We start from the raw sequence: 20,515 nt of genomic DNA, 5'->3' as shown, positions 1-20,515 counted from the left end.
ACAGAGGCAGACAATGCACACTCAACATACATAGCCCACAGAGCAATTAAAAAAAAATCCTGAAGTCTCAGCTTTACAAATAGTTTGATAGCAACTTGGGCATGAGCTGTGCTACAGAACTATGCATGGCGTCTCATACAAGAGTCTTTCTCCACAGTCTACAGGAAAGGAAAGATGCCAAATGGAAGCTAGTACATGTTCAGTGCGTTGTCATGATCCTCGTACAGGAATAAAGGTTCCCCGAGAATTTGGCGCATCATCATTATTAGAATATCTTCCCTGCTTTTTTGAGAAACAGAATTGTATCTAACTGGTTCGCTCATTGGTGACCTGTCGCTGCGTAAATTCTGCCACCATTGTCACGCCAGAGGATTTGCAATTTTCTCCAATACGTAAATACAAATTTGGGCGATAAAATTATCGGCTGCATTCCTGCTGGCTGCAGAATAGTGCCTGCCATTTCGTAGCCTGCACCCACAAATGGCTCACAGAGCCCAATCGGGTGTAGACTACACCTGCAAAAAAACAAAATCTCGAGGTTCAGTTCTCCTACACTGTACAATGTGCTGCAGGTAGTGCCTTTTTCATGCATATCTAGACTAATCGAGGCACCTGGGAGGTACAAAAAATGTGCTCAGAATATTTGTCGACGCTAATGAATTTTGTCTCAACGCACTGCTCGCGACATACCTGTCAGCGATCTCCAGTGTAACCCCCACCCTTAAAGCAAGACTTTGGTCCACCTCCCCTATGAGCTGGAGTTTACAGCGAGGTGCGTCGTGAGCGGTGCAGCACATTACTGAGTTCCTTCTCCCAAAAAAATGCACCCAAAAACTTAACCACAGTGAAATGCAATAAATTTATTAATGCCGTAAAAAAAATACTCATACATTACACACAAATATACGACAAAGAAAAGGTGGGAGGCATCATCTTTTTTTCTAAACCCGTGCATCTCAGACGTGAGAAAGTGAAGGAGGAAAACTTCGCACCGGAAATAATAATGAAAAAAAAAAAAAGCTCTTGCTCCTTCCACACAGGTTTGCTGCAACAAGTGTTTTTTTTTCTTTTTCATCTTTTGGTTTTAAACTCAGGCTGCCAGCGGCCCCAAAGAAGTCTCCACCACATTTTGGTCTTTGCGTTTTCCCTGTTCCACACAGAGAAATTGGTTTCCTTTCTTTAGATTCAATTACTTCACTTTGGAGAGTTCGTTCGAGAGCCAGTCCAATCCCTCGTAGAGGCCCTGGCCCTGCGTGGCACACGTTGCCTGAATGTACCACTGAAATGAAACATGGAATGTTAGTACAGCTGGGACAGAAACTTATTTGCTTCAAATACAGTAGATTTATGTCAGTTGAAACCCCTAGGGACCACATATTGTTGTTTGAATTATCGAAAGTTTGAATCAGCAATATTTTGTTGACATAAATGCTGCATGACAAAATTATGGTTGCTTATGCATGCATCTGCACATATAACGGCAACTTTTGATGTTTCCTCTATCAGACCCCTCTAACGCAGTCTCCTCAACATTCTCAGTTGATGCTGGGGACAACATTCCAGTGTTTCTGATAAACATAGTTGCAGTCGAAGACACGCGTATTGAAAGATTTCCTCTGGCAACAGTTCTGAAGAAGAATGCTTGCAATACGCAGCAATACCGGCCGCCCTCAACTACCCGCCGTTCCAGCTGTAGAATATGTACCACTGCTCCCAGACACCTTGCTGCAAGCCCATTGGCCAGGAGGCTGTGCGCGCTCAGATTGGCCAACAATGTTTTGGAATCGCGTTTTGTACGCGCGCATGTGTGTGTAGAGCTTCTCGGCCGTTTCAGCGGTTTCAGCATAGCATGGCGTCCTCCTGTGTCCGGTGGTGTCAATCGACAGTACAGTTTGTAGAAATTATGTCAGCTGGTTTATACCATAGATTGGGAAGTTACCCGTCAAAAAGAACTCGTTACAAGTTAAGTTACCGTGTGCAAAATGTAACTAAGTTAATAGCGAAGCTCTTCAGCCTGAAATGTAACTCGCAGTTACTGAGTTATTTAAAAAAAAGAACGAGTTACTTCCAAGTTACTTCGGACACAAAATAGCATTACGCAGGTGCAGCGCGAGTGAGCAGTTGAGTTAGACCTTGAGTTGCCCGCGGGGGAGTGCAACACGCTTAGATAGTTTTCGTTTATGTCCAACAATGGACTTCTCCCTGTTTGTAAACAAATGACGTCATAGTGTTCGACAGCGCCAAAATTTGGTAGAATTGAACTACGCTCGAAGCTAGAGGTGAACGAGGTCGCACCCGAAAGCCACTGTCTTGAGGGGATTACGATATGGTCCCTTAAAGGGACGCGACCCTCGGTCCTACTTTTCGTTTAATGGGAGGCAGCGAACAAGTGCCCGTTCGTGGAACCCAGCCTTCTCCTTCCGATTTGTTTCGGTTTCAGTCTGCTTACCAATGTCATCATGACGTTTCTCTGGTAGAAGTCTATTTGAACGCTTTGCATCTTACTCCCTGTGGGCGCACAATGGTTCAGCTTCATTTCAATGGCAGCGGTTCTTACTTCTTGAATAATATACTGTCATTGATTGAATATCACGTTTTATGGCAAAAAATGCCTTGAAGGAACCGGAGAGAAAGCAAGAAAATATGTGGACGCGAGTGAAAAGAGAGTTAGAAGTAACTTGGAATTTAACTTAAGTTACTTTGGCAAAGTTACCTGAAAAAGGAACGAGTTACCTCAAACTGTGGTTTATACTTGCATCAAAGTGATTCTACGCGTGTTGTGCTGCTTCTGGACATAACTATTATTCCACAAACAGTCTATGAACTGCGGAGCTTGAATGCGGTCATTAGCTGAAGTGTGAAGAACATGTTCGGGTGCAGTCGGATTTCGAGGACTGACAACAAAGGCAGGATTACGTGCCACACAAGCACTGTCCGTTTCGCTGTAATGTATGATGCACTGCAAGCAGCGAAAGAAGATGCTCATCACCAAATGGTACACACTCATGAGATTTGGCTAGATATTAGGAATTGAAGAGTGTGTTAGGTTTGCTTCTAGTTCAAACTCAATTACAGTGTGTCAGCAACGCAGTGGGTTTTGTATGCACAGTGCACCCACATATCAAATGTTTGAATGTTCGGGGATTTGTGTCAACTAAGTGTTTCTTTTAGCAAAAAGTCATCTCAGTTATTTTGAACACCAAACAACGGCGGAAGGGGGTGAAATCCACTCGAAGTTGATGGGAGCCAGGACCAGCCAAAAGGCCAGCCAACCATTAAGGCTCCTGGTTGGCCAACTGGTTATGCATAATGTGTACAATGCCGCAATTTCATTGGTTGTGTGCCCAGTGTTATGTAAATTGTCTAACTATGGGTTCTATGGGGGGCTGTTGAAGCCTGGCAATATGCACACGCTGTGCTTGTGCATAAGCGAGAAGGCAGAGCTTATTCGTGCGTGACTGAAACAGTTGCAAGACTGGACGTCATGTCTAGAATAGCCTTCATTTGAATGCAGTATGAGATATCAGGTGCTCGGGAGACTGCAAGCGCAAAAAAACCCCGGAGTCACAAGGAGTATGGTCTCAATTATTGGACATGAAAATATATTAGTTCTATGGGACGTTTGACAGCGCCAACAGTTTTGTCCGAGAAACCGTGAAGACCGAACCGCCGGTCGGCTACTATATCTAAGGCCCTCGGTTTTCTGCTGCGGCAAATTCAAAATTCCGCGGCACAGACTTATAAATTTCATAATTTTCCGTGGCGAGCAGTCAGCGGCTGCTTGAAACAGGAAACAGTTTATTTTTTTGGATAATGTGGGAACAAAAAATATTTTATAAAATTACAGATTCAAAGCACTGGTGTGGCTCAGCTTTGCATACATGATATCTTGTGTTCCCCTCTGATCCTGTGTGTCTGTTGCCTGCAATCACTTTATACCTGCTGAAAGATCTTTCAGCTTCTACAGAGTTTATAGAAACTTTATAGGAAGGAGGTTACAATACATGCACTGGGGAAGTTACATCTTTAGGACACCCTTTTTTGTTCCTGGGCTGTAGGCATTATTTAAGAGTTAACTTTTTGAAGGCAACCTCCCAGACATCAAATCAAAATCCCCCACTGCCACCACTAAACTGCACACAGGAGGGACACCGTCCCTTGCTCAGGCGAAGTACGCACAATTAACTTGGGCTAACGTTATCTTAAGCTAAACTACAATCTGTCTGTGTTTGTCCTGCAGCATGGACAATTTCGTAAAGCAGGCTTCAACTCATGCAGAGAAGCATCAGGGGAAGCCCACTTTCTGGAGGTGTCGTTCGTATTCGGCGAATAGTCCAATATTCGGAAACCCGAATATTGGGAATTCGATTCGTGAATCGAATACTGTGAGTGATTCGAATATTTGATTCGAATTTGGTGACTCGAATATCCGCACACCCATAAAAATAAAGGATTCCGTGAAGTTCTGTACCAAACGAAGGATTCCGCAATGAATCCCGAATTCCACAAAATTTCGCGGAATCGTGGGAAACCGAGGGCCTTAACTATATCTGCTCCGTGAAGACGTTATGTGCGGTGCATCTGAAGTAACTGACATTCAAGAAGTGAGGGACAGTGTCTGTGTATGGGCAACCTAAGTTCACGGGCTTCCTTTTGCCGCTTCCTGTGTGCAGAAACACTTTACGAAGGATCGAAAAGTTCGAATTAGGCGAAGGTGACGTTCGAATGTGGTTGAATTACCTGAAAGTATGAAATGTCGGGGTTTGAAATAGCCCGAGTCCACTGTAGATGAAGCTTTCGACAATACATCAGCAGTGTAGCATATGGGAAAAAATGACTGATGGATGCTATCATTTTTTTGACAAATTAGGTTCAGGTTTTTTAAGAAGCATTGGTTCTCAGGGAACCCATGTTTCAGGAAGGAGTTGTCCCAAGCGCCAGCACTGATTGCTGAGGTACTGTTCAAATAGGCCATTTGCAAAAGTTCCAGGGACCTACGCGCGCCCTGGGAGGGCATGCCGGGAAAAGCTCTGCAAAACGACAGCAACGGCACGTACACCAGTACGACTACCACTATCGTAGACGATAGCAAATCCCTGTCCTTTTGCACCGAATTTCCCGGCATGCCTTGCTCCCCCCTGGGACTTTTAAAAAAAAACGTTTCAAAAACGTTTACATCTTTCTTGCGCGGAGCAGCGCAAGAGTGTGCTCTCACTCAACCATCTTGCAAAACATCATGTGTTCACCCGCTGGGTTCACACGCAGGGGAGCCTGAAGATAAGGAACGGCGATGAGTGACATTTCGCCGTCCAGTCTCCTTGTGTACCTGGCTTGCAGGACGTGTGCATAGTATCGCTGGGCGGGTGTGGAGGTGCCCCCTTTATTTATTTATTTATTTATTGGGATATACCCAAGGGCATGGAGGCATTACATGGTTGAACATGATAAAATAAAAGAAACAGTAACAAATGCATAATAGTTTCAGTAAGGATCCGCTTGGTTTGCAAGTACTTGTAATCACCTTACTTAAATTACTTGTGCTTGCAAACCAAGTGGATGAACACATAACCTAGTGTTGGATAGTCACAAAAGGACATTACGCTGCTCCACGCAAGAAATATGTAAACCGAAACTAGTTAATTCCCCCAAAAGCTCACTAAGTGTCGAAGCAGGTTTCTTCCTGGAATATGAAAGCGTCTGAAGTAAAGTTTAAAAGTTAGGGCTTTTATTTAATTAATGAGCATATGCAAATAGGTGTTCCCACGTATGCAGGGTGTTCCACGAGAGGACGTCACTAAATTCCTAAAAATAGGTCTTACTTTAAAAAATGACAAATCCACTTGGGATACACCCATACAGAGGTTTGCCACACATTGAGGATGTTTGTACTCGTGTCACGCATTAATTAAACTAACTTGCATAATTAAACTGGAAAAATTGCCAAGCAAAGGCAGTGTTTTTCTTCCTGAATTCGGAAACCTATGGCCATAACACACTATTCCAATCCAAATCATGTTTTCTCGCAAGATTTCAGAAAATATTTGACAGCCTAAAATCAGTCGCTGGGCGAAGCACACTAGCTGATAGTTTGCGGAACTGGTGGCTCTGTCCAGATACCCTCCTTCCTGTGCAAGAGGAAAAGAAACCACGCCTCAGTCACACCTTTCCCCTTTGTCAACGTGTCTGCCAGCCACCGATGTTGACAAGGCTGTGCAATAAGGCCCTCGATCGGAATAAAACTGTGTTGTCCTTTCCACTTTTGCCTCGATAAAGGCCGACTCACCACAAGCTCCGTAAATGCAAAGTTCACTGGGCAAGCTTTGCCCAGGGACTGATTTTCAGCTGTTCAATTTTTAAAGCTTAAATCTTGTGGAAAACCATCTGCAGATGGACCAATTATGATGAAGCAATGCGAACATCGTGTGTAGTTGTTGTACATTATCCGAGAGCGATCCAATGAGACGTGCACAAGGGAATAGGGAAAATCTGAGGGGCTGTGCGAAAGGATGACCTACTCGCATTGTGTATTAATATGTAATACGAATACAAATGGCAAAAGTCTGTATGAGTGTATTCCAAGTACAGTCTGACCTTATTAATATGACATCTCTGCTTTATGACCATTTTTCTCAGGAACCGTTTCCTCACAATGGCCTCCACATGTAACTCCTTTTTGTTAATGACATTACATTTATATGATAATGACTGGTATTTTCACCACAACTAGGGGGCGAACATGTGTATTTTACCTTTGTTACTATGATCGTTTGTCACTGAACCGGCGGTTCTCCCGACCTATAATGGCCAAAACGCTGGCCCGCTTTCGGGTTGACTCATGATGCCCCTCTGTCTGACGTGCTTAAAAGAGCGGTGCCCCTGGTCATATGGTCAGACTAAGCTGCTGCAGTCTAACAGCATTCATCGAACATGTCTAAGACCTAGCACAAATGAACAGGGCTGAGTGACGGAATTAAGAAGCGGATATGCGTCAGATTGACAAGTACACTAAACACACGTATTTATCACTTTTTTTGAAGTACACATTCTTTTAAAAATGCCTCATTATCCCAGTTTGCGTAATTTTCTACTTTTCGAAGCTTACATAAAGGGCATGCTACGATTCGTAACACGTGGTGTTTGTTAATGTGACAATTCGCTTTATGACCAAATATGTGGGAACAGCCATGGTTATATTAACGAGGTTCGACTGTACTTTCATGATTTTCTGAAGTAAAACCAATTTCTAGGAATGTCATGACATCCTCTCATGGAACTCACTGTACGAAGAAATATAGATAAAGTAATTTGTGTACAGCCAACGTATGTTCAGTGACACTCTCTCAATTCTGGAGGGTGTTGCCAGAAACAGTAAGGATTACTTGCGGATAAAATGTGGATATTCTATCCGCAAACCGGGATATAGCATACACATCCACAAGGATCTGTGGGCACCCACGCACACCCATAAAAAATTACCACACGAAATATGTCACGGTACCTGGTGAGACGAAAAGAACAATTCCAACTTACCCTCCTGTTACGGAGCTGGTTGAGCCCCAACTTGTCTGTGAGCTCAGCTGCATTCATTGCATTAGGAAGATCCTGCTTGTTTGCAAACAGTAGCAACACAGCATCCCGCAGTTCGTCCTCGTTCAACTGCAAACAAGTGCCATGAATCAGTTAACTGCACTGCGTACACAACTGTAATATTCTACACAGCAAGACAAAGCAGGTGCAAGTTGGCCCTAGCACGGCTCTGACAGAGTGCGCCTTGAGTGCAGGTAAAGAAGTTCTCGGCACAATTAAGGTAGGGACCCTGAGGAGAAACGCACCAATTTCCCATAAGAAATATCCCACTATACACAGTGTCTTACTGTGTTGTTCATGCCCTCTAGAACAGGGGTTCCCAAACTGGGTTTCTCTGATGTCTCAAAAAGCAAGGAACTTGAAAAAAAAAAAAAAATTGAGATAGCGTAGCTTTTCAGTGTTCAGCGACTAAGGTTCGTAGAGTACAGTTCTGGCGTAGTTCTTACAAATTAAACGGCATAGTTCATCAAACTCTAGATGACTACAAATATTTAAGCATCATTATTCCTAGAGAGTTGAAATGGGATAAACATGTTGATAAAGCCGTTAATAAGGCAAGGAAACACGTAAACAAGTGACAGAGAATACTAAGTATATTTAATTTCCAAGTAGAATTGCGGCAAAACAGCTCAGGGCGATGACTGGTGGGAAACAATCCCCAATTTGTTAAGCAACAGTGAACTACGTTCCCGAGGGGATTGCTGCTCATGACTACTAAAAAGTCGACACATAGCAGATCTTTTGTTGTAGACGCAGTGTTACGTGCATGCAATGTAGTTCTGCTGCTGTGACGAGCAATGTGCAGTTGGTGGCAACTTCAACACAGTGTTGCCCGTAATCATCTGTTTTGCAATTTTCTAAAAACTATGCGTGCAACTGGAACGAAAATTGACGTAAGAGTACTGAGGGCTCAGGCTTAGAGCCCTGCACAGTTCGCATTGTTAGGCCCGGGGCCAACCTTCCTTTGATTTACCCGCAGAGCCTGACCTGAGCCCAAAGGATTCTAGGTTTCTTGGCCCAAGCACTGCCCGAGAAATTTATAGGCTACCCGGCGCACTGTATCAGGCTGTAAGGTTTGACTGTGGCTAACTACCGGACGGGTAACACAGGCTTGAGCCAGACCTAGGTCCGGCAATGTATAGGCCGGGGCTGTGCCCGGGCCTAAATGGTCAAACCCAGAAAGGCTTTACCGGGGTGGGCTAGAGTTTTCGGGTAATCCCAAGCCCGTGCAGTGCTCTACTCAGGCTATTGAATCGATAAATTTTATGACATTGCAGCTATATTGATTTACAGTAACTTTAAAGAAATTATCAGTAGTATGTTAAACCAATATTAGAATATTCCAGTGCAGTGTGTGACCCTTCTGAGATTGGTCTAATTTGGAAACAGAGAAGGTATAAAACCAAGCTGTAAGATTTCTTATAAAGAATTACTCAATATGTACAATCTTTATAATTAAAACCCATGCTTGGATGGGGCCCGCTAGAAAGGCACAGAAATGCAGGCCAGTTTAAAACTTCTACGGAACATTTATCTCGATTTACCCGGTATTCCTCGTAATAATTACCTATTATCACCTAATTTTATTTGATTGCCAGGACCAGGGTTCCACGAGGTTCTGCGAACAGTCCCACACTGAGTCTGTGCCCCGAAGAACAGCCTCTGTTCCAAATATCGGTGGCCTTTGTCCTGAGGCACTTCCCTTCATATGTCCTTACCAGTTTACTGGATTTTCTACCCTCCTACATGCACATGTGATTTACAAGTATCAGTGGGAACCTACAGCACGTTATCTGCGGGGAAGTATTGTGGAACAGTTGCAACTGAAAGCGGAAACCTCAAGCGAAATCTTGCGACGGAACACTACACAAGTTACACAGAACAAAAATACGAACAACATAAGTTAAGAACCACTGGCACAAACCACAATTTTTGAACACCAATTTTGAAAAATTTGTATTCTGTTAAAATTATACCTTATTATTATGGAATTATTATGAATTATATATTATGGAACAATGTTGCATGTGACCTTGTCCTCTCTTGTTCTAGCGATATCTTTTGAAATGCTTGAAGCAATTTTCTTTCAGCGTCATTTTGTTTGAGTGTGATTTGTGGTGTGTATTCCACCTCACCAGTACAAAATGCTTCCTTCTAGAGCAGTAGGGTATCGATAAAAAATGGAGTGATCACTCCCCATGCAAGCAAAGACTGTGGGATACCACCAATTTGGTTCAACTCAAAAATACAAAAGAAAGGTTACTACAGACAAACCCGTAAGAAGAATAAATGTTCCTGAGCTTGGGGAAGGGGGGCCGGGGGTACAAAAGACAAAACACAAAAATGAAGAACACAATGTTCCTGTCATGTTCGTGCACTAAGCTGCACCTAAACAAAACGCTCTATTGCTGTACAGTCGACCACAGTTCGAGGTAACTCATTACTGTAACTAAGTTCCTGTTTTTGGTAACTTGTAAGTTAACTCGGTACCTTTGCGCCGTGGTAACTTTCAGAGGAACTCGTTCTGGTCTCAGGTAACTTTGCCAAAGTAACTTAGGTTAAGTTCCAATTTACTTTAAAATCGCTTTTCACTCACGTCCACATACTTTCTTGCTTTCTCTCCGGTTCCTTCATGGCATTTTTTGCCATAAAACGTGATATTCAATCAATGACAGTATTCTATTCATGAAGTAAGAACCGCTGCCATTGAAATGAAGATGAACCATTGTGCGCCCACAGGGAGTAAGATGCAAAGTGTTTGAATAGACCTCTACCAGAGAAACGTCATCATGATGTTGGTAGACAGACTGAAACCGAAACAAATAGGAAGGAGAGGGCTGGGTTCCACGAACTAGCACTTGTTCGCTACTCCCATTGAAATAAAAGTAGGACCGAAAGCCGCGTCCTTGTTCACATCTAGCTTCGAGCGTAGTTCAACTCTACCAAGTTTGTGGCACTGTCGAACACTATGACGTCATTTGTTTACAGACAGGGAGAGGTCTATTGATGGACATAAACAAAAACGATCTAAGCGTGTTGCACTTCTCCGCAGGCAACTCAAGGTCTAACTCAACTGCTCACACACGCTGTACCTGCATAACACTTGTAAGTAACAAGTAACTCAGTAACTGAGAGTTAGATTTCAGGCTGAAGAACTTCGTTATTAACTTAGTTACATTTTTCGCATGGTAACTTAAACTCGTAACAAGTTTTTTTTGACGGGTAACTTCTCGATCTATGCAGTTGACTAGAACAACCAAGCAGGCAGTTTTGGCCTCATTCATGCATTACATTTTTCAAAATTTTTCCAACCATGAAGGGGAAAAATTGGGAGAAAACTTTCCAATGTTGCATCTAAGCCTTGCATCTAAGAAGCCTCATTATATTAGACACATCCTCGGCTCATTGAAATGAAAATGGCGGCATATAAAGTATCAGCGAGACCATTGCCTGAATATGCCTCGGAAGTCCGGGATCCCCACACAATTGGAATGACAATGAAGTGCATGGTCCCAACTGGATTTCGAAACAAAATGTCAAATGTCTTTAAGGACCTTGAGGATGAAAAACACTCTCACAAAAATATCTGTAGGCTATGGATATCACACGAGAGAATACATACAGATTGCACAATAGGCATCTGTTCACAAATGTGACTGATGACTCCTGTATGTTATACATCATAGGATAGAACTAGAAGGTGGTCATTTCATGCACTTGTAGTTTCTGTCGCCGATTCCTATTGCAATGAGTGCTGACACCTGTGGTTTCAAAACCATAGTTCTGACTCCGGAAAAGCAGAATTTCCACCAGCAGCTCCGAAAAGATAAGGAAAAGCTGCGTAATCAAGGGTTTTCAAGGACTGGGGCAAAACTTCAGTGTTTTCCAGACCTTGAAAATGGCATGAAAATGGAACCAGTGGGAACTGTGAAAGACAGAGTATTCAAGGAAAGGCAGTCAATTTTATATCTAGTACGAGGTGTCGAACCTAAAGGTTTTTCGTTTCGGTTGGAAGAAACTGTTCAGTTCCGGTTCAGCTCCTGAGCACAAAAGATAAATTCCATGATAGGCAAGCCTGAGCTATGGGCAGGACACGTAAATGAACACAAACACGAAGGCTCAAAACCAGCAAGACGTTTAATTGATAACAACGAACTTCATGAACATGTAGACGGTGCGAGGAAAGACAGAGAGAGGGGAATAGGGAATTGAGGACAAAATGAGTTGAAGGAGGTCAAAGGAGGCGCTTGAAGGCCGGGTGGATACATACAGACGGCACAACTAATACAATTGCCCACACTCTGTATGGCCAACGTTTCTCTCAAAAGACGTTTTCGCCTGTCTGGTTCCCACGCCAGCACCGCCGTCTGGGACCATAGGGGTTGACAATTATTACACATTCTTAGATGATCCAACAAATTTGAATCTGGGCTGTTTTTATGCTGGCCCAACCTTTGGTTAACGCATTGAGATGTTTGGCCTATGTATACAAAGCCACAAGCTAACGGGATTCTATATACAACATTTTTTGCACAAGGAACAAACTTGATGGTTCTGACAATGAAAAAATGGCTAGGAAGCAAGCGAGCTGGTGAAGATGATGCATAATGTAAAAATGGTTCTGTGTTCAACATTACAGGCAGACTCTGGTTTTGAAAAAGGCGTTAAACCTCTTTAGGAACAACTTCAGGTTAGATCGTTTAACGCCTTTTTCAAAACCAGAGTCTGCCTGTAATGTTGAACATAGGACCATCAAGTTTGTTCCTTGTGCAAAAAATGTTGTATATAGAATCCCGTTAGCTTGTGGCTTTGTATACATAGGTCAAACATCTCAATGCGTTAACCAAAGGTTGGGCCAGCATAAAAACAGCCCAGATTCAAGTTTGTTGGATCATCTAAGAATGTGTAATAATTGTCAACCCCTATGGTCCCAGACGGCGGTGCTGGCGTGGGAACCAGACAGGCGAAAACGTCTTTTGAGAGAAGCGCTGGCCATACAGAGTGTGGGCAATTGTATTAGTGTGCCGTCTGTATGTATCCACCCGGCCTTCAAGCCTTTGACCTCCTTCAACTCATTTTGTCCTCAATTCCCTATTCCCCTCTCTCTGTCTTCCCTCGCACCGTCTACATGTTCATGAAGTTCGTTGTTATCAATTAAACGTCTTGCTGGTTTTGAGCCTTCGTGTTTGTGTTTGTTTACGTGTCCTGCCTATCGCTCAGGCTTGCCTATCATGGGATTTATCCACCAGCTAGCCTGCATTTACGCCATTCTGTCACAAAAGAGTTCACAAAACAGTTCGAACGGGTTCAGTTTCACCTGGTACAAGGAGAATTTACTGCAGCTAAAATAACCCCGTTTATTTCTCTCCAAGGTGTCAAACAGAGGGAGGGGAAAAGAGCAAGAAGGCGAAGGAAACAATTAGAATCCTGGCACATAAAGTAAACTCAAGAAGATATCAATAGGTATTCGTGCCACCCACCAGAATGCTACATGCCCTTGATACATAAACAGACATATTCTTTCACTATTTTTGCTTTGTATGCTTCCCTATGTAGCATAAGAAAATTTTACTGTTTTCATTCAGTTCAGGTTCACCTAATTTTTTTTTTTTTTAAATTATCAATTCAGATTTCACTCTGGAACCCTGATTTAAAATAGGTCCAATAGGTATTTCTCACCCACAGCTATGATTCAAGAAGCCTGTGTAGACACTCTCAAGCACAGAAAACATGAGTGATTAAAATGTTTCTATAGTCAGTGGCAAGTCCTACAATTGGGACTGCCCATGCATCCGTGGAAGGCTCCTGCGATTGGCTACCAGACTTTGCACGACTCTCCCGCTTCGCAATGTAGTACCGGCTCTCTCCCCCCACCCACCCCCCCAGTCCCCACTTGGCCGTGCCGCACTACATCCGCGCGCGCTGAGAGATTCTTGTGTGGGGGCAGGGTCAAGTGTAAGACTTATGTTGTCACTGACTATATACTCTCGTAAGTAACAGCAGTGGCCATCCCTTTAAATACCTCTCACTTTCAACTGTTACCCCCGTAAGACAACATCACTCTTGGTCATATATCATACATCAATAAATAAATCAGTGGTGGGACTGACAAAATGCTGCTTGTAGCAGCTCTTGTAGCAGGAAAAATGTGGTTTTGTAGCAACTTTTAGAGCAAAGCAAACAGAACCCTAATTCTGTTGCAAAGACAACAACAACGATAGCTGCTCTACTGGCGCCACAAAAGGGTAGCGGATACTGGATACACATGGCTTCGCTCCAGAATAGTGCCCCATGCCATCATCGGTGGTCAGGACCGTCCTAACAGGACCCACGTGCGGGACTACCATTCTTACAAGTATATGATGCCGTTAGAAGCCATTTCGCTTGCCCTGCATCACAAGCCTGAACTGTTGCTACTCTTTGGGTGTCCGCTTGGACATTGCGCGTTCTGTGTCTGCACCGATCAGTCTGCTACCTTTCCAGCATTCTCATTCACATCATTCTTCCTTCACACAAGTTGAAGCGCGTTCTGCTGCACACGGCAGCGGTAAAGGGGCATCACACCAGTCGAAAGTGTGGCCAAACTTCTGCTTTTGTTTTAACTGTTGACTGCTGAAAATACAATGCTGCAATCTGTTGCAGCAAATTTCAGACCGTTCAGCACAAATGGTGCAGCCGTTCCACCACTAGTAACAACATGTAGCAGGAGTAGATTCTTAGCGCAACAGTTCCACCAACAGTAAATATATACCTCTAGCAGAACGCCGCTAATAAAAAAACGCAGTTACGCAAGCTATTTAACTATCTCTGGGATATGCCTGCAGGACAACCAGACCAACTCAATCAGGAAGTAGGTAGTAATTGCTCGTTGCATGCGCTACTTGCAAGAATGCTAAGCTTGGTGCCTAGTGTACATTGTGGCGACACTCAGATTGTTGCAAGTTTGATTGGGAGGTGGGTGGGGAGCTGGAGTAAAGTATTGCACTGTTTGAAGTGATTCTACACAGCCAGCTAACTTGAGAAGAATACCACTGCTTCATATTCAATGTTCCTAACTCACCATCTTTTGGAGCTCGTCCTGAGCTTCCGGAATGCGTTCTCGGTCGTTGCTGTCTACTACAAAGATGAGACCCTGAAACAATTTCAAAAGCATCATTACCAAATAAATCACTTCCCATACGCTCCAGGCCTGGCTAAACACTGCTAGCTGCACATGCAGGTGCTATCACCAGAAGGAAGGGCTCTGTCAAAATTGCTGCAGGTTGCAACTACGTCGGGGATATATGCAAAAAATGCACGAATATTTTGTGTGGGTAGACTGAATTCTTCCGACACACATGTGTGGAAAAGTGGAAACAATCTTATGATTCTCCCTGAAGTAGGTTGATGCAGAACGAAATATTGTGAACACAATTTAGAGCATAATGCATACTTAGGGTTCTTCATTTTTTGGGTTAAACCCGGTATTTCCCCATAGTTCCCCCCGAACAGGTTTTCGAGAATTCAGGTAAAACCCGATATCTACCCAAAATCGTTGCGGTCCTTCAACTTGTCATTCTCGGTAAACCGTCGGAAAAGTGAATCATAATATCAGCAAAAAGAGCTATTTGTGACAACCTATTTGTCCTTTTATGATCCCCTCCATCAGGAGTCAAAGACGAGCTTTTGTGCAGCTCGGACAAGTGTATACGAATACCGCCGTCATTCACTGCCCCAGTGCGAGCGGAAATATATAAAGATTCTCGTTTCTCATCACAGTGTCACAGCATTGGCTTGTGTGGCTTTCGTTTCACCCGAAAATACCCCGATGACATGTCAAACAGAGATCATAGCGCCCGATTTCTTCCCAAATTCTCGTGTATAAATAGCCACACGATTTTTCCCTCTCGAATTTGAAAAATCATAAAGCCCGATAACAAAGAACCCTATGCATACTTAGGGTCAGACTTTTTCGGGTTATGTGCCTTTACCTGATTCGGAAATGAAAAACAGGGTGCTATTTTCTAACCTGTAATTCAAGGTCAAATCGGGTGCTATCGACACCACTGGGTGTTATTGGGCAACATTTTTTCTTTCTGTTCGCAAGCAGCCCATAATTAGAGGTGCACTTATTGGTCAAATGTGCATTCCTTGTGATTTATAGTCACGTGCACCGTATGATGTAACATTAAATGTACTTCGTGTAGCTTAACGTTGCACTCAGATAATAGTTTTGTCAGATGTGCACAGAGATTGCTACTAAATCGTACATGTGATATATGATACAACGTAACGTGTGACTGGAATTTGGGGTGAAATGTGGTTTACCCGGAAAAGTCAGACCCCATGTATACTGCACGAGACACAATGTCTTGCAAGAAAACTTGTTAGTATAAGTCGTTATATGGTAGAATACCACTGAGATAACAAACCTCTGTGAAAATTTGAGTGTAGCATGACAAGACATGAAGCTAATGTTTTTTTTTTTTTTTTTGTTATTGTTGTTGCAAGTTAGCAGGTACATGCAGTGTTGGACTCCATAGCCCAAAAAGTATAATCTGAAAATACTGTCCATTCCCCCACATAAGGAGCTTATTGCTAAAAATAAGCTAGGTCGAAAGTGCGGAACTGTAAGGAAGTCCCAATCTTGCACGCAGCTTGATAACCTGCAGATGAGTTCACATGAGGAGAACAATCACACAGCAGTCTACATTTGGAAATTAAGAGCTGTTTTGCTTTGTATTTTGAAGTCAGTCGGTAGATTCTTCAAGCGATGGTTTAACGTCTTACTGGCTCAAATCTATACAGAGGGTCATGTCAAAGAGTAAGGTAGACTGTTCAGATTCAGGTAGACTGTGGAACACTACCAGAAATGTTTTTAACACATGCAATCCTTAAGAGGAACAACAGCTGAAATTGAATCCGCTCGTACGTGACTGCTGAATCGCACTCAACATACATTGGTTTATAACTTAAAGCATAAACGCCATTGCTGCGAGCCTTACAGCCTGTGGTCTCTCCTGTACAATAGCACCGTCAGCTACTTCGTGTTTTTCATGTGTGCCTCCAGAGCCATTGCTAATAATTGTTACTAATACATTAGTAAATAATGTATTTAATAACCATCAAAACAGTTCTCAGTAAGGCTTATTTTGATTACGTACTGTTACATCGCCTGCAAAAGTGTGCCTACTTGCATAACTCAAAACCTAAAGGTGGATAAACATGTGGATTATTTGCAGTTTGTAGATAACATGACCAGTTATAATTTTGCACATAGTGTCTGCACACAGCCACAGCCATTATGCACTTTATGTACAGGGTTGTCCAAAGTATCGGGTTTGCAATGAACATCAAATAAATGAAAAGAGCATTTGCAAATTAAATTTTTAAAAATTGCCACTACTTCTGTTTCCCTGCTGACAAGTAGTAAAGACTACAAAGCAGCTGCTCTCAACATTTTAAATGGCCTGTACTGCTCGTTAAACCTTGTGTACATGTTCGCTTCTGTAGTTTTTTTAGCAGCCCAAGCTTTATTACAATAATTACTTTCCTGTGCCTTAAAAATGAGACAAGGTGCTCTTCTATTCTTACATTCCTAATAAATATACCCTCTAGATTTAATTTCAAAGCATCACTGATGTCCCACCAGCTCAAGAAAATGGCAAAATGGGGCATTGACAATGTTTCAAGAACTGTTTTCAATTTTACATAAGTTACAGAAATATCTGGAAGATGAAAACAGGATGTTTAAGCACTGTATACATCATGGGCAAGAGTTCTGGTGATTGAATTTACCATGATTCCTTTTTGTCGAGAACAAATTTTATAGCTTGGGTAACCCCTCCATGTCCAGTAATGTGCGACAAGCATTTCCAAGTTTATGACTGAAAAACTGTGTCCAAATGCTAGGGAATACTAGCTGCTTTGTGCAAGCAGCAACCAGCACTTGCATTGTGTTGCAGTGTGTGCGTTTGGAGAAGGGGCAAGCCACAGTCCTGGTTGTGACCTAAGTTTTCATAAATGATTATGATAACTCACTGGCCGAACGGATTCCTGTACTTGCGCTGTGCATGCATTGCTAACAATCACACTTGCACCCCTTTCAGATCCAACCGTGTACGTTACAGATGCAACGCTTCAGATTCAGCATAAACACTGACCAAGCTTCATTTTGAGGAGGAGGAGCAGAAGTGACATCACAAGGTACACCACTCTTCAATAGTTTGAGGCCGATGCACCGGCAGTGAGTCATCCGCTGTGCATTGTAAACTTGACGGATGAGGTTCTCGCATGGTGTGTACGTCGTAAAAGCTAGGATAATTCGATATGATTTCGTACTTGCGTGTTTTGGAAATAATGTCTCCACAGAGGTCGTATCTTATCCTGGCCTCCGACATCCCAGACGGTGAAGCAAATGTTTTTGTATTCCACCGTCTCAACGTTGAACCCGATAGTTGGAATAGTGGTCACTATTTCGCCGAGCTTTAGTTTATATAAAATAGTCGTCTTGCCGGCAGCATCCAGACCAACTGCAACGAGAATAGGCACGATAAACGTTACACACACTGCAGTGGATAACAAACGACCTTTTGCCAGCAAGCGACACAGAAAGGACTCGCTGTGATACAAACTTTCGACTGTCACACATTAGCATTCCAACGAAATCTCCCAACAATATAATGCACGAGAACAACTGATATGGGACGCGTGCTGTTTCACGGCGGCAAGAAAATACGAATAGTTTCGTAAGGCAACATTTGCGTACAGATATTAGGCTTAACCGCTCCCACTACCGGTGAACATACCCATTAGTATCCTGACTTGCTTCTTGCCAAAAAGTCGCGTGAAGATGCTCGATATTGTTAGTCCCATGGTCTCCTAATAATCCCTTTCACTGTCCAGTTCAGCACATAGATCTAACACACGCAGGGCAGATGTACGGTGACCACTTCGTACACAAACTGTTCGTTGCCACGTCTTTCCGAGTGATCGACACAAGTCTGACGTAACACATGCACGAGTTCTGATATCGTGGCGCTAGTAGATTTCCGAATTATTTGGTGGTCGGCGGCAATTCTTTTACTCCTGTCTTTCATTTTATTTTGGCTTCTTGAGCTTATTTTCCTTTGTGTTCACAAAAAATTTGAGATGACTTTTGGTTCTCCATCATCATAGTTGAAGAGTCTGGGCAAGACGAACAATCACACGAGACTCATGGAGTTCGTGAAGTTCGTCCACCAGCTACTGCTATCTGTAATGTTTTGTTCACAAGGAATGACCGAATGACTGTTGTCACGATTCAGGCTCTTAGAGCAGGCTTATTTTTGCATGGCCGGGTGGTCAGGTCAGAACGAGACCGTAACGCAGTGATTTCAACGACAACTATATAATGGGTACAATGTAAACCGTAAGTGTAGTACGTGTGTCCCGGGTATACCTCGAAGTAAAGTGATCGAAATCCTCCCTGCAAAATAAACTACTGGAAATAAACATTATTTGACTATAAAATGCACAGTCGCGCGCGGGAAACTGTCAACAGCGAACTTAGACTAACCTGGGTAGAGATATGCAAATACCAGACTTAATTAGACTAACCTAATAATAAAAACTAACCAACGTGATGTTTCGTCGCGTCTGCCCCGCTAAGCCTAACGGCCGCTAAAATCTGGCTTTCGTTCGCTAAAACGGCTTAGACAGACGTCGGAAACCCGTGAATTTGGGCGGTTAAATAGTTATACGGTGTTTTTCAACACGGCATATACAATCTTACGAAGCAATCGAACATTCACCTTAATTCTCCTTGTCTCGAGAACGGGCATTTCCGGATCGGGGATTTCGCAGGAAATAGTCCACCGTGTGTCCCGTGGCAATAAACAGGAGCGGTCGAAATTACAAACAGATGACAGCGCAACCAAGACACCAGTTTTTTAATTTTGTTCACCGTTCGCTGCTACGGAGACGCTCGGATAACGCCCAGCAAACCATCGACGTGTCCTCAACGTCCACAGGACGTTTGAATTTGGACAAAAAGATGTCTCAGGGACATCTTTTATGATCCGGATGACATCCATGGGACATTCTCGGGACAGTTCTAGTAGCATCTAAACTATCGACATATAACCCAATATAGACATTCGGATATATTGCGTGTTTCCAGAAGAGGAAGTGTTCCGTCTGCTTTCGTGCTTCTGCTTTCTGCATGTCACATTGAAAGGCAGAAGTGACCAAAGTAGCCGCGCCTGTCAAATGCAGTCGTAGTGTTTCAAATCTTACCAACGTCTGCTTTATGTTGTTTTTGTTTTGAGAGGATCAGCTCCACAGGAGTGAATAATGCACCATTCATCACGAAGGTGAAAACAAACCCAGTTTGCACACAAAATATGCTCGTATTTTTAGTCAAGATCTACATCCGAGTTGCATGTAATTTTGAAATCCCAGTGATATTGTCACGAAGCGAAATGGGCCGGCGAGTCGTCGAATAAACAGCAAACGGTTTATTAAACTACTTGGTAGCAAAAGCACAAGAGTGATAGCTCTCTGAACACAACTGGGTCCAAAGGAATGAATGCTCCAGCCTGAAGCGCACAAGCATTTAAGCGTCGCGCCGGAAAGTCTAGAAACAGTACGTGCAGAAGGCGATGTGTCTGGAAGCTTCTTTCTTCTTCTTCAGCATGCACCGGGATGAGATGTACCGTTTCGTGCCTGCCCTGGAAGTTTCTCGAAGACGATTCGTGGCAATATCCTGACAAGGCATCCCGATCAGACAACACAAGGACATTTCTAATGACGTTTTATGCACACCCTCCTGACGTCCATGAAGGACCAGGACGTCGGGGTCATTCCAGGATATCATTTATGTACTGCATAAATAGTTACTAGGTTGCAGTGGTTAGGTTAAAAACTAGGTTACAGTGGTTGAATGGGCGGAATACCCGAGTGCCGTGTT

At 43.2% G+C, this 20,515-nt stretch overlaps 1 protein-coding gene across 1 annotated transcript; it reads right to left on the bottom strand.

The window, feature by feature from the left end:
* Positions 1 to 840: 840 nt before the first annotated feature.
* Positions 841 to 18,576, bottom strand: LOC135388383 (ADP-ribosylation factor 4). Its single transcript, XM_064617935.1, has 5 exons — positions 18,375 to 18,576; positions 17,908 to 18,098; positions 14,648 to 14,719; positions 7,531 to 7,656; positions 841 to 1,279 (listed from the first exon to the last, which is right to left on the bottom strand). Exons 1-5 carry the CDS (start codon positions 18,439 to 18,441, stop codon positions 1,190 to 1,192), a joined length of 546 nt encoding a protein of 181 aa, XP_064474005.1. The 5' UTR covers positions 18,442 to 18,576; the 3' UTR covers positions 841 to 1,189.
* Between the last annotated feature and the right edge of the window lie 1,939 nt (positions 18,577 to 20,515).

This window comes from Ornithodoros turicata, chromosome 3 (genome assembly GCF_037126465.1).
Source record: "Ornithodoros turicata isolate Travis chromosome 3, ASM3712646v1, whole genome shotgun sequence".
In the NCBI taxonomy this organism is placed as follows: domain Eukaryota; kingdom Metazoa; phylum Arthropoda; class Arachnida; order Ixodida; family Argasidae; genus Ornithodoros; species Ornithodoros turicata.
Note: the sequence above shows the minus strand (reverse complement) of the source record. Positions and strands in the feature narration are given on the sequence as shown.

What these genes read in the sequence shown, in the direction of transcription:
- LOC135388383 (XM_064617935.1), bottom strand. Translation starts at nt 18,441, where the DNA reads ATGGGACTAACAATATCGAGCATCTTCACGCGACTTTTTGGCAAGAAG. An exon ending in GCAAGTCAGGATACTAATGG is followed by an intron (nt 18,099 to 18,374) that starts GTATGTTCACCG and finishes TTCTCGTTGCAG; the next exon opens with TTGGTCTGGATGCTGCCGGC. An exon ending in ATTATTTCCAAAACACGCAA is followed by an intron (nt 14,720 to 17,907) that starts GTACGAAATCAT and finishes AAATTGTTTCAG; the next exon opens with GGTCTCATCTTTGTAGTAGA.